This window comes from Mauremys mutica, chromosome 5, assembly GCF_020497125.1.
Source record: "Mauremys mutica isolate MM-2020 ecotype Southern chromosome 5, ASM2049712v1, whole genome shotgun sequence".
Classification (NCBI taxonomy): Eukaryota; Metazoa; Chordata; order Testudines; family Geoemydidae; genus Mauremys; species Mauremys mutica.
Window position 1 is genome coordinate 32,251,924 of NC_059076.1, and position 14,348 is coordinate 32,266,271.

At 44.0% G+C, this 14,348-nt stretch overlaps 1 protein-coding gene across 6 annotated transcripts; it reads left to right on the plus strand.

Annotated features, from left to right (window-relative positions):
* Positions 1 to 1,177: 1,177 nt before the first annotated feature.
* TIFA (TRAF interacting protein with forkhead associated domain) lies at positions 1,178 to 8,529 on the plus strand. Of its 6 annotated transcripts, XR_006579495.1 has the most exons (4): positions 1,332 to 1,526; positions 5,678 to 5,838; positions 5,944 to 6,931; positions 7,045 to 8,529. XR_006579495.1 is itself a non-coding variant. In XM_045017329.1 (3 exons), exons 2-3 carry the CDS (start codon positions 5,820 to 5,822, stop codon positions 6,522 to 6,524), a joined length of 600 nt encoding a protein of 199 aa, XP_044873264.1. In that variant the 5' UTR covers positions 1,332 to 1,526; positions 5,678 to 5,819; the 3' UTR covers positions 6,525 to 8,525. The 6 variants fall into 6 exon arrangements, 5 of the variants coding, with proteins under 5 accessions (XP_044873268.1, XP_044873264.1, XP_044873269.1 ...); XM_045017329.1 differs by having other exon boundaries at positions 5,944 to 8,525; XM_045017334.1 differs by having other exon boundaries at positions 1,333 to 1,526; positions 5,678 to 5,859; positions 5,944 to 8,525.
* The last annotated feature ends 5,819 nt before the right edge of the window (positions 8,530 to 14,348 follow it).

Here is a 14,348-nt window from a genome sequence, read left to right on the forward strand (position 1 = left end):
CATAAAGTTTCGTTAACAAAGATTCCTCCTTCTCCTCCTCCTCCTCCTCAGTGAACAGTCCTAGGAACAGTGTCCTGTCTCACATTGCATTGCTAAATGTACAGGTCTTTGGTTAATTTAGTTGGGTAGTTCATTTGATGTAACCTGCCCAGTTTTCAATTTACTTCCGATTTTAAAACGTAAATGGATAGCTTATTAACACTGACATTTATTCTGCATACCACATTATACGCAGATATTTGTTTGTTTCTAAATAAAGTCTAGTGGTGAAGGGTGGTTAATAATTGGGAAAAAATACACTTGAGAACTAGTGAAGTGTCTTTCAGCCGCTTACATGCAAAATGCTGTTCAAAAGCAATTAACTGATAATTTGATTCAGCCTGTTTTCCTATTAGAAATATAACTTTAAAATTTTTTGTATCTAAAAATGTTTCTTTAGAATGGACTACTGAGAGCTGCTTACACAAAACTCCCATTGATCACAACTAACTTCGGTGAGGGCTGCGTGACAGTAAAGTGAGCAAGATTTTGCTCAAAATAAATAATCAGTGGCAGAGAAATCTGATCATGATGGTGTTGAGAACTTTTTTTTACACCAATAGAATGCAAACAACTTGTATGATACACATAAATAAACCCTGTCCCTCATACAGCCTGTACAAGAACCCAGATAGAAACAAACTGCAGAATAGAGCTCAGAATTTCTTGCAGATTATTGTTCTAGTTCCCTCCAATGGATCCTCAACACTTCCTTCTTTGACTTTAATTAATAAATGTCAGGTATGTTGACACCTTCTTTAAGATGGATCCATTTTAATTACTATGATTATATGGTCATTGCCAATGTGGGAATGTAGTCTCAGGCACTACACCTGCCCTGACTCCTCCCTGACAGTTTCTGGGAGCTTTTCACTCATTTTCGTTTTTATTAAAATGTTTCTCAGCTCCGTTACTGTGTGAAAGGCCACAACCCCAGCAAAGGAAACTGACCGACTGTACGAGTGGACAAAGCAAACGGCAGAGTCAGCCACACACAAATGCTAAATGCGCAAAGAAAACACTGACCCAGCGACAGGGAAATACATTGGTGTAATGCCTTTCAGATCCGGCGTTATTCACAGCGATCAGAGAGAGGGTCAGACCGTAGCCTGTTTTAAAGTTGCTGGCTTCCCTCCCTTTAATTATCCGAATTGCTGACCGCTGGGCTGGGCACTTACATGATACTCGCCGAAGAGAAGCCACCGGTCCGGGGGCGGTTGTGCTGGTGGCCGCCCCAAGTGAAGCAGGAAGCCCTGGTGCTGCGAACTACAAGTCCCATGGTACAGCTGCTCCAACCACACCACACCCCGCCCCCCCGACAGGCAAGGGGAGGAGAGTGCGGGGGAAACCCTGTCCCGTGGCAGCTCCGCACGAAAAGACTCGAGTGCTCGCGCCGAGCCTGCAGAGCAGCAAGCTCCGGGCGCCGGAGAGGCTCGTGTAGCTCTCCCGAGTCTGCGCTGCGCTGCGCTCTGGGCGCCCCGGCAGAGGTGAGCGCACCGAGCTGGCAGCCTGGTGCCCATTGCCGCTAGCTCTTTCCCGGGGGGCGGTGGGGATGGGGGGACAGACAGCGGCGGGGGCTGCGCTACAAGCGGGGTGTGTGTGTGTGTGTGTGTCTGGGGGCGGGGGGAATCAGTGGGGCTGGGCTGGGGGTGCCAAGGGGGCGTGCGATGACCTGCGCCCTGGAAGGCAGCGGGAGTTGCCGCTGCTCCGTGGAGCGGGGCGGGAGGGGGCAGCTGGTGACACGGCGCGGCAGGGGACTTCCCACGGGCAGCACCTGGCGGAGCGCAGCGCAGCTGGCCGCCTTCGGGACCCCGCTGCGCTGCGCAAGCGGCAAAGCCAGGCGGAGGCGCGTTTACATTTGGATGCGCGGTGAGCGGCAGCTCGTGGGCGAACGAAAGCGGCGTCTTGGGGGCGGGTTTTTCAGCTGAGTGGAAGAAAAATTTCCCACTGGCAGGCGGCAGCCAAGGGGCCGGGCTGAGAGCACTTTCCCCTGCCATTGCCGCTGAGGGGCACTTTCTTGTTCACAGACAGAGATTGGCGTGGGACTGTGCATTGGCCGGCTGCCCTCATCCCGTTAGTATAGCTTCCTTTTTGCTCGGGGGGAAGGGATACCTCCTCCTGCCAAAGATCCGTGCCAACCGAGCTGCGGTGGGATGGAGCTTGGAGGGGCGCCTCCGCTGCCATTTTAGGGCGTGTGCCTGCTGCTGTTGGAGGCAGTGGAAGTTTTGCTGGTGCCTTCAATAGGAGCAGGATCAAGCTCTTAATTGTCAGGACCCTGGATGTCTGTCCTGGATCTAGCTGCACTGTCAGCTCTCAGTAAATTTACTCTTATTAAAAAAAACCCTACAAAGGAACAAACATAGCAAGGTATGTTGGGGAAGATGTTTATTTTACTCTAGTCAATTCCCAGGCATTATGGGAAATTCTGCTCTTGGACCTGGGGACAGGTGTTCGACTCATCACCGCGGCAACCCCTGCTGGCCATCCTGGGAATTAGTTCAGGGTTGGCAGTGCGCCCTTCTCAGGTGGTGTCCCACCCATCCTCCCTCCTGTCTCTGCATCCAGGAACTGCATCGCTCCCAGGGCCCCGTCGTCCTTTTCTGGACACAGCCCTGCCGCTGTGCCCCACTCGGTTCTTTCCCCCCTTCCAGGGGGCCAACAGTCCTCAGTCCAGCCACTTGCCTCCCTGGCAGACTGCACTCCAGGTTTTCGCTGCTCCTCTCAGTAGCAAACATCACTCCATACAGTGGCTATGCGGCCCCTCAGTGGCAAATGGAGGCAAAAGGAGGGAGAGAGAAGATCCAGGCCTGCCTGGACAAACATTTATTATGGCCTCTATTAGGAATTTATATCTTGTAAGTGGGGGGGTGGGGTGGGATGGTAGACCTGATGGTTTAACCAGTTTCTTCCCTTTCTAAGTTTTGTGAGATTTAATGGAGTCAGAATTGCTTTCAAAACAGTTGTATCATTAGTATTTTCACCTCTTGATGCTTGTTTTATTTGTCAATAGAAAAAGTTTGACTATCAGAGAAAAACTTGTTCTTAGAAATTTTCTTTTGTGGGCTGGGTGTATGGGCAGCCTAACCCTTCAGCAAAAGACCCACAAATTCCCCTGCCTGGTGACGTTAACAGTCCGTGCCCCAAGGAAGTTGTGTGGACTTTTTGCTGATGGATTTGTGCGGAATGTAAGGGGAAGTGAGACAAGTATGCACATTCCAAATGTGAAAATGACACCAAGGGTTCAACACTGTAGTCCTATGTATGTAAAACTCTTGCTAAAGGCTGGGGTTTTTTTGCTTCCATCAGAACTTGGCCCCAACTGGGCAAGAGTTTAAGTGCATATTTCCATGCAAAATTCAAAATCCATATCTTTAAAAAAAATACTCCATATCGTGGCACCGTGGAAAAGATTTTGCTCCCCTTGCAGCCCTGTCTAATCTACATGCAACATTTTGAACAAAACACACAGGCCTGCATTGGCATGTCAGAGTCACATCTGCAAATTCTTCTGAATACACTCCTCCGCTCGAAAGACAGTAAGTATTACTGATGCACCTCCAACTGAGTTAGGAGCAGACTGATGGAATGTAGAGTTTTCCACTTGTAAGTTACAGGTTCAGATCTGTTCCAAAGTCAGGCACGACTGAAAGTTGCTTTTCATAAGCACCAAAATCACCTTAGAAAGAATTATAATTGCATATTGCAGTTTTATAATTTTACCCAATATTGTTTTCAAGATGGGTTGGGGGGAAAGCATAATTATTTACAGGAGTTATAAACAGCCTAGCAATCAGAATCAACTTGAAATTAATTTTTCTTAACATTTAGGCTTTGCTTACAATGACCAGGACAGCCATATTAGCACCACTCTAGCAAGTAATGCTTAAGTAGAGTTCACTAATGTGATTTCCCTGGCCAGATTTATCCAGCACTGAAATGGGAGATGTTTTGTGCCTGAGCTGTTGCTTTGTAAGAAAAAGCATTGTGCCTTGTTTTGAATATCAATTAAGGAAGGAAAATAAGGAAGAAAATTCCAGAGGTCTTAAGATATTTATATGGTATCCTCTAAATACTGGCATCACAGAAAGGTGTCATAGTACCAGTAATCCATTCTTTATGTGTTTAGAGATTAAAGTTGTGCAATTTTATTCTTGGAAAGGTAATCATATGTCAGAGTCCATATCACAATGGTGCTTCACGTAGCAATAAAATACAATAGACTGAACTGTAAACTGCTTTTAGTAGTGACGACTCAAATGCAATGAATAACACTGATTATGCACCTCATAGTGAAATGTACATATCAGTTAAGTGATGAACTTATTTGGATGTAGAAGGAAATATTTCACACAGTGCACAATTAACTTGTGGTACTTTTTGCCACAAAATATGTGGCCAAGAGTTAAATATGATATTTATGTGGACAAGAACATCCAGAATTACAGTAGCACATTAAAAACTAGAACAAGGAGTTTTGAAAGGGATATACCCAACCCCGTATTTCCAGGCATGAGCCACCTACTAATTAATGTGCTTTAGAAAGAAACTTTCTCTCTGGACAGACTTCCATAACTGCAGTTTTTCTTGCATCTTCCTCTAATGAAACTAGTGTTGGCCACTGTTAGAGACAGGATACTGGGCTAGATGAACCACAGGTCTGATTCAGTATGGCAAATCCTGTACTGCATTTTTGTTGGAGAAAAGCAGGGGAATTTTCACCCCCACTTTAAATTCATTTTTATATTTGTAACATATTACATACAGCAGCTATTCCTTAATGAGATTTCAAAAGGTAAAGTTTGTGTCAGTGGGTAGTTCTGAAAACGCTAATGTTCTTCTGAGCTCCTACTTGACTGTTCTACCATGGATAAATACTGAAGTAGTCATTAGGCCAGAGAGAGAGAGAATGACTCTATAGTCCAGGGGTTAGGGAACCCATCTGGGAAGTGCAAGACTGAGGGACCTGTCCAATTACACTTTCATTATTTAGCTGGTGTGCCACTGCTTCAAAACAGGAGACCAAGGAAACCCTACAGCAGAATGTCCCACAGCATAGTGATTAGAGAGCTCTGAGACCTCTGTTCAAATCCTCTCCCCACCCTCTGGAAAAGGGGAATTGAACCTGAATTTCCCACATCCCAAGCAAACTGTACTTGTAAAGGGTACTTGTCGCATTTCGTATTGTCAAAGGAATATAATATAGTGATATATAATATCCAGAGTTATTAACAAATACTATGCAATAGTTCCAATATGGGTCTTTGAGGTCTACAAAACAAGTGTTTAGGCTTCCAATGGTGTATCACCAAAATGTTTCTTCAAAGGTGAACTCATTTAGTAAGATACTTATAATAGGGGCAGAACTAGTTAATATATTTGCATAGTTTCATGCAAAGATCTCAAAACATTTAAAAATATTAAGGAAGTTTCATAACAGCCTGTACTTATGGTTGTATGCTGTGTTGTTGTAGACATGACAGTCCCAGGATGTTAGCGAGACAAGGTGGCTGAGGTAATATCTTTTATCGGACCAACTTCTGTTCGTGAGAGAGACAAACTTTTGCTCTTACACAGAACTTGGTCCGATAAAAGATATTACCTCACTCACCTTGTCTCTGTATTTATCCTCATTTTACAGATGGGAGACCAAAGCACAGAGAGGCTTTGGACCTGAGCAGAGCCACAAGTCAATGGCAAAACTGGAAATAGAACTATTGTGATCAAGCTGGAGTTCTTCACTTCAATCCGGTGCTCAAGATGCTAGACTATGTTTACTACCCATGGTTCTCTATAAAACAAGTACACATTAATTAATCAATAGTATGTAAAGTTCTTTAAATGATGCCAGTTCCAAGTGGATTTTTTTGGCATTGCAATAATTCCATGTTTCTTTCATTCTTGTAGTTCTGAGAAGGATCATCATCATGAGCTCCATGGAAGAAGTGGAAACTGAAGAGACAGTAACTTGTCTCCATATAACTTTGTACCATCCTTGCCAAGAAGAAAAGCAGGTGTTTCGCAGCTTAAAATTCCGCAAGCGAGAACGGTGCAGGGTAGATGAAGTGGCAAAGTTTGGCCGAGATTCTAACATCTGCCATTATAATTTAATGGATACCCGTGTTTCCCGGGTTCAGTTTACCCTGCAGTTTTTCAGGCAACTCAACAGCTCAGAACTTGGTTTTGAGATAAAGAACGTGAGCAAAAAGACCAAGCTAATTGTGGACAATGTGGAACTGGACTACCTAAACAAAATTGACCTGCCATGGAAATGCATCATTCGCTTTGGAGACTACCAACTCTTAATGCAAAGACAAGATGGGGAATCCGTGGATTATTTTGAGACTTGCTTTGAGTTGGCCCAAGCTTCACTTTTGCAAGAGAGACACCTGCCTTCACTGCAGCCCATACCCGAGTGTGGCATTTCTCCTTCTTTGGTCTATTCCCAAGGAGTAAGACCAGTAGAGATGGATGAAAATGATTTGTGATAGAAGGGAGAAGGTTGCTTTCAACAGTGTGCAATACCTAATTCAGTATAACTTCAGGGGACCAAATCTTATCTCCTCAGTGCACTGCATTTATTTTGCTTTCCATAGTTGCCACTGCTGTGTTATGTATTCTTCCTCTTGCACACTCTGTTTAAACATATCAGAACTTATTCATTTACAAATGTCATTAGACCTGCATCATCTTTACTTAGTGTCCATCCTGTCTCCTCCCCTCCATTGTCTTATCACCTTCTATGTTTGTCTGTGGTAAACCCCAATCAGAGTTAGTGGATCTTTGCATGGGCCTAAAGGCTCATGGTAGCAGATCCAACTGTAGGACTGGGGCCATAGAGCATAAGCTCTTTCAGACAGGGTCTACCTGCCCTATAGTGCTGCTATTTGGCCAGGTGTCCTGTCAGTGCTCCCTGCCTCACTTTCCCCCAACTGTAGGACTGGGGCCATAGAGTATAAGCTCTTTCAGTAAGGGTCTACCTGCCCTATAGTGCTGCTATTTGGCCAGGTGTCCTGTCAGTGCTCCCTGCCTCACTTTCCCCAAGTGGGCTATCAGTAAGTTAAATGAGGCTTTATTTAGGGAATAGCATCCCTCTGAGGGGTCTAGTTTATTAACCAGAGCCTCAATGAGAATGCATCCAAAACTTCACTCCAGCGTCTTAGCTGGGAGACAGTCAATCTTAATTTATCCATCCCACCTGAGTCCACCAGTCCACTCCAGCAGCTCTCTCAGTGGCAAGAAGCCTGAACCATCTGGTAAGAATTCTTTCCCCAGACTCAGATCTGTCACCTGTAGCTCTTCTCTGTAGCAGCATGTAGTTTCTGACAGATACAGGGAATGGCCAGGCTAAGAGTGCATCTTCTAGGCTCCTGGCTCTGGTAAGGTCTACTTAGGGGGCTTCCTGTCTCCAGGAACCCCTTCCTGGACTTGTTGCTCTGGTGAACTTCCTGGCTCTAGAAACCACCTCAGCTGAGGACTGGTGTCCCTTTGGCAGGGTCATTAGCTAATCAGTTGTCAACTAGGTGCATAGGGATTTCATTACCTCCAGGTGGCTGAGTTGGCTTGTTCTCCCTTTCAGGAGCTTATCCCGGGTAGGCTGGTCTCTGACTCTCCTGAAAGGGCCAGCCCCAGAAACACAGGGTGGGTCAGTCTCTCTCTCTCTCTCTCGTATGTATGTATATGTTTAATTTTCTCTGTCAAACATGGTGCAAAATCCTGGCTTTATAAATAAACCACAAGTGGCCAGGATTAATATACAAATTTGTTATATTGCATTATTAACTTTGATACTGAAGTGCAATCTGTATTCAGACTGAGATCCATTTTCAACACTAACTTTGATGTTAGGGTTGAAAATGAAACTCAAACTTTTTTTATTCATATTTTGTGAAAATGGAGCTATTTAGTTGGTATATTTAACCTCACAAACAATTTCTTCTAATCCTAAAGTGAGCAGAATGTGCTATAATAAAAATGCTGTTATCTTCAAAAATGTGAGTGTAAATAAAACAATGTGAATGTCCAGTTGAGGTTTTATTAAAAATGCTTGCATGCCTTTTGTCCTCTTGTGTGGTTATAGCTTGTAAGCACAACTATATGAGGGAAAATTATTCTGAGATCAAGCTTTACTGCCAATCGTTCAGCATCAAAAGAACTGTTTCACAGTTGGTGATGAGCATTGCTTCAAGATCATGCTATCAGAGAAAGAGTACCTGCAATAATTCCATCTGGAGACCTACAACAACATTAGTCACATAGATATGCATTTTAAAATTTTAATTCACCCAGAGTGTGTAATCCCCTGCACAACAGCCGCTTATCCCACAAACTTCAGGGCTCTGGCTCTACTTATTTCAATTCAGTTCTGGCCCTGAGGGCTGCCTTAAGTTGCTCCCCTGCTGTCACAAACTCTGGGTCTCCTTAGGAGCACAGAACTGCCAAAGCACAGGCCTCTCCCAGCCACATCCCAGTCCCCTCCCTCTGTATCCCCAGCATATCCTCTGTGCCTGGGAATCCTCTGGAGGGCATATAGAAATCCCTGCATTGGGTGGCTTTCATGCCTATCCTGTCCCCCTTCTATACCAGTTTAGCTGGCACAAGGGGACTGCAGGGTAATGTTGAATAGGGCCCAGATAGTTGAGCACTGAATAAAATGCGGAGTGGGTTTATCTATAATGACTGCATGCTCTCACTTCAGATGGAAATTTCAGGTAAAAGAATGGGGAAACAGCAAAGGAAATGCTTAAACAATTACAAATTTGCACTATAGATCATTGTGGCAAAGAGTTTCTAGCTGTGATTTCTAAGCAGGTACATGTTGATTTCAAACCTGCTCTTTTGCCTACACAACGGAACCACAGAGCATGCAATGTCTAGGCTAGAAATTGAGCCAGGTTTGAAACTTGGGGCCAATCTCTATACTTCCACCTCACAGAATCTCATTTAGACCTCAGTATCTAACATGGCTCCTCCAGGATTTCCCATCAACTATGGTTGTGTCTGCTAAGGTGGAGAGGGTCAGACTGCTCCATTTTTGTTAGAACTGAGCCTCGACCACCATCCTGATTCCATTTTTACTCAATTATGGATAACATTGAAATACATTCCTAAATTTTAAAGGGATTAAATGAACCATCTAAAAGGATTTAGGTAGAGAGGATGCTAGAAATCATAGCAATGCTAACTATGTTACAAGAAAAGCTCAGAGATGCTTTTAGGATTACACTGGAGTGGGTGGGTGGAGAGTATCACTCAACACTAAGCTGAAGATACACTTAACAGCTTTGTTTCAGTTTTTTAAGTCTCTGTGTGACACACAAGGGCATTGTAATTTAGTAGAGGGACTTTTTAAACCATAAACATTTGGTTTTGAGAATTGTATATACACCGCTACCTCGCTATAACACCACCCCATATAACACAAATTTGGATATAACACGGTAAAGCAGTGCTCTCGGGGGGTGGGGCTGCGCACTCTGGTGGATCAAAGCAAGTTCACTATAACACAGTTTCACCTATAACACGGTAAGATTTGTTGGCTCCCAAGGACAGCATTATATCGATGTAGAGGTGTATAATCTACCTGGATAGATACTATACAGCTATTGTACAGATACTATCTACAGTACTAGAGGAAATTTACTCTTCATATCAGGAGAAGAGTGGGATGTAGCTTTAGAGGCACATTAAGGGGCAGAATTTTAAAACCTGAACCCTGATTTAAAAAAATGGGTGCCAACAGTTCGGCTCCTAAAACCATCTACAGCCATCTAAACAAGTCACCTGATTTTCATCTGTACTGAGCACCTAGCAACTTCCATAAATATGGATTTCTGAGCCTAACTACAGGATCTCATCTTTGAAAATTATGGCACAAGCCTTGCTTTATTTGTCCTTATCTTGTAGGAACAACTGCTATCAGTTTAAGCATCTAAGTATTTTATATATGGGAACAGTCATGCAACACAGACATCCAAATGCACTTGCAAATAACTACACAGGTATTTGTACTTGGGTGCAAAAAGGGAGGGTAGTGAAGCTCCTGTTCAAAATCAGGCCCTTAGATCTAGTCATAAAATACACATGATTTACTATGTTTCTTTGCTGGCTTGCTGCCTGAAAGTGTTGTTTTGTACTTACCCACATAAAGTAATTGTATTCCTATTAGTTTTTTCTACAAATTTATTACAGCTCTAATTTATAATATTGACACTTGTTTGGTGCTATCTTAGACTTAACTTCAAAACAGGTTGCCAAAATTTGCATTGTACAATATTACTTTCTTCACTATTTACTGGTCCTGTCACATAGAAAGCTACAACTCCGTTGCGTTGTTCCTGACCATTTATTACATTTCCCAAGTTAATATTCTCAACAAAATGGCAGCTCTATTCTGGTCTCTACCATTCAAACAGATTATATAAGCAGGGGCGGCTCCAGGCCCCGGCATGCCACGGGGGGCACTCTGCTGGTCGCCGGGAGGGTGGCGGGCAGGCCGCCTTCGGCGACATGCCTGCGGAAGGTCAGCTGGTCCCGCAGCTCCGGTGGACCTCCCGCAGGCGTGCCTGTGGAGGGTCCGCTGGTCTCCCGGCTTCGGTGGAGCCGTGGGACCAGCAGACCCTCCGCAGGCATGCCTGCAGGAGGTCCACCGAAGCCACGGGACCAGCGGACCCTCTGCAGGCATGCCTGCGGGTGGTCCACCGGAGCTGCGGGATCGGCGACCGGCAGAGCGCCCCCCGCGGCATGCCGCTGTGCTTGGGGCAGTGAAATGTCTAGAGCCGCCCCTGTATATAAGGAGAAAAGAGTGGCCCCTCCTCCACAAAAAACCTGCTGATTCAATAAAAATTCTCCTTTCCAATCCACACAGCAGACCCACAGCACAGAGCTTCATTGGATATTCTACACTCATTCTGCAATGGAAGTCCCATTGATTTCTGTGGAATAGAGGCAAAATATTCAATAGAGATCCAGCTCTATGGACTAGTACAGAGGTGGGCAAACTTTTTGGCCTGCGGGCCACATCAGGGTTCTGAAACTGTATGGAGGGCTGGGTAGGGAAGGCTGTGCCTCCCCAAACAGCTTGGCCCCCGCCCCCATCCGCCTCCTTCCACTTCCCACCTCCTAACTGCCCCCCCTCAGAACCGCTGACCCATCCAACCCTCCCCCCACTCCTTGTCCCCTGACTGCCCCCTCCTGGGACTCCCTGCCTCTAACCACCCTCCCTGTGCCAAAATGGAAATATGTCCTAAATACCAATTGATTTTTTCACTAGAAAAACGTTCCATTTAAAGATCACTTTGTGGCCAGTGAAGACTCCTTTCAAAGGGGATGTCAATACATTTAAAAATACAAGTGCTGTGTAAATATTGAAGCACAAACATTCCAAAGTTATATTTACTTATGACAATTCAATTTAAAAGCTTCCATGCCAAGGAGTGCACAGCGAAACCCAGGGCGCTGTGCAAAGATTGCTTAAAGCCATCTTTTTGCTCCTTCGATCATATGCCAGTTCTGTACCGGTCCAGTGCTCTGGCATAAATTAGAGAACAGCCTGAGGTTTACGCTAATTTACACTGGTTGCCATTGTGGCTCTGCTACTGAAGAATCTTTCTATACCAGGATGATCCATTTGTGGTTGGCTACCCTGCTTTGCCCTGGCTGCTGCACCACTGCTGAAGAGCAGGGATAAAATGTCTTGGAGCTTGATCCTAGGTCAATGGAAAGACTCCCATAGACTGCCTTTGGATCAGGCCTTTAATGAAAATATAGGAAAATAAGAACCAGGGGTTCAAATCCTTCTCTTACATCCACTGGTGTATGTCTGCAGTGGACTTCATCAGAGTCATTCTGGCTTCATGTCAGCATCAGTGTGAGCAGAATTTGGTTCAGTAGTTATCTAACTGTAGAATCTAAAGGGACATTCAAATTAAAAAACATTAGAGGTCACAAAAGTCATCATTCTTTCTTATCTACTTTCAACTGTTGGGGTGCCCCTGTGAGCTACTCTGTTGAAAGCTAGCATACTTGGTCATAATGGGACTGCAGATCATAGGGGAAAATGACATTTTCTATTTCTATTATGGGCCACCAAAGAATCTAAGAATTATATGCACTTCTTCTGTGAGGCAAACCTGGTGGACATGAAGGCCCCAATGTAGAGAAATTGCAGTAATCGAAGATCAACAGTTCTATCTAACAGATTTTAGCCAAAAAAATTTCAAACGGGAGGAAGTGTAGCTCAGGCAACCAACACTGACAGTTACATCTACAGATTACTAGTTGACAGTTGTCAGCTAATACACACAAGATCTGTGGCATACCCTAACTAGAGCCAGGCACTTTTCATCAACAATCCTCAAGGCTCATAGACTTCATTATGAGCTATGTGGAAAAAGCGAAAGATATGATGTGAACAGATTTTGAGAGATATAGAAGAGTGAAAGAGAGGGAGTTCTTCAATCAGGGAAAATGTCTTTCCTTCTTTGTCTTAGGTTCTGGTGTCCTTTCCTCAGTGCATAATATTCGCATGCTGTTTCTGTGAATTTTCAAAGTCCGCCCACATTAAAGGTAAGCAAACCACTTCAGATAAAATAAATATTCAGTGGAGAAGATTCATTTATGTGGTCTGGGAAATGTTTGAGCTAGTTTGAATTACTGTGCAAGATCTGAGAAAAGACATGATTTTTATTTTAAGTCTAGGTTTATGACATTTGTTTTACATAACTTATCCAGTTCAATAAAAGTTTTCTGTGGTGCATGAGAAAGATTGTAAATCACCCTAGCACATTTTTCATGAAACTTACTGCAAGAAGAGACTGCATGAACAAATTGGATGAAAAATGCCAGCAAGAAAACAAATGGCTGCACTTTGATAGTTTAGCCATAGCCTGGAGATACTGGTATTAAATCATGAAATATCATAAACAAACTTGTCTATTCATTAGCAGAATACAAAATGGTATGTGTAACATGGAACCATTTTGAAAGTGAGCAGGTTTTAGAACATGATTTAGCTTCAACAATAAGGCACATACTTAGAAAGTAGCCGATCGTTTATTTTTGCACTGCCAAATGAATAAGAAAAAGTTATTTACCTGTAATTCTTCAAGGTTCACAGCAGTATCCACATTCTTGGGTATGTAGTTGCAGAAAGTCTCATAGTGAAATCTGGGATCACCTCTGGCATGTTCCTCTGCCTGCTAGATGCCCTAGTGATCTTTAATATCGTTACTAGTTTTCTAATAGCTAAAGATGTAAAACGTAAGTGTAATAAGGAAAAATCGATATTCTCCATCTTTATAGGTAAGATGGGTGCCCAGCAGAGTGTGGATGTTTACCAAGTACTCTGTCTTAGGGTATGTCTACATTTCAGCTGGGAGTGAGCCTCTCAGCCTGGGTAGAAAAACTCATGCTAGCTTGACTTGAGCTAATGCTCTAACTACAACAGAGTAGATGTTGCTGCTTGGGCTGCATCTCAGGCTCTCATGCCCACTCATCTCCCTGCATCTGCGAAAGCTACCCTAAGCTGGGGTACCCCAAGCTACCCCACAACTTCCACACTGCTATTTTTAGTGTGCTAGCTTGAGCTGAGTCTCTCTCACTGAGTTGGGAGGCTCACTCCCAACTGAAGTGGAGACTTTCCCATAGGGTTGGATCCAGGGACTCTGAGTCTTTCCTTTGACTTCATTTGTTCTTGGATCAGGATATTAAAGAACAAGAATTAGCTGAAAGTAATTTTCTTATTGGGTGTCACAGCAAAACCCTGTAGAGACCAGGGCTCTGATTCTTCTTGGACACTGGTTTTACACTAGCGTAACTCTATTCGATAGAACTATTGACTTCAATAGAGTTACTTCTGAGTTTCACCAATTTAAGTAAGGAAAACCAGAGCCATGGTCAAAACACCTGCACAAATGTTTCTACATCACTCAAAAAATGGTTTGTTCTTAATTTGAGTTAGCTAAGTCAAATTCACTAGAATCTTAACTCAAAGAAGGATCATCCAGCAGTTAGACCACTAGCTTGAAGCACTGAATAATTGTGTTCAATTCCCTGTTCTACAACAGGTCTACAGCCTGACCTTAGGCAAGTCACTTCGTCTCTCTGTGCCCCTCTGTTCCACAGAGTTTAAGGCCAGAAGAGACCACTAGATCTAGTCTGACCTCCTGTAGGGCACAGGCCACCAACACCACCCAGCACCCGCACACTAATCCAACATCTGAAATGAGACCAAAGTACTACAACCCACAGGAGACTAGACTTATGTGCCACAGGCAAAGAAAAAAAGGTTACATATATTTTCATAACTGTTG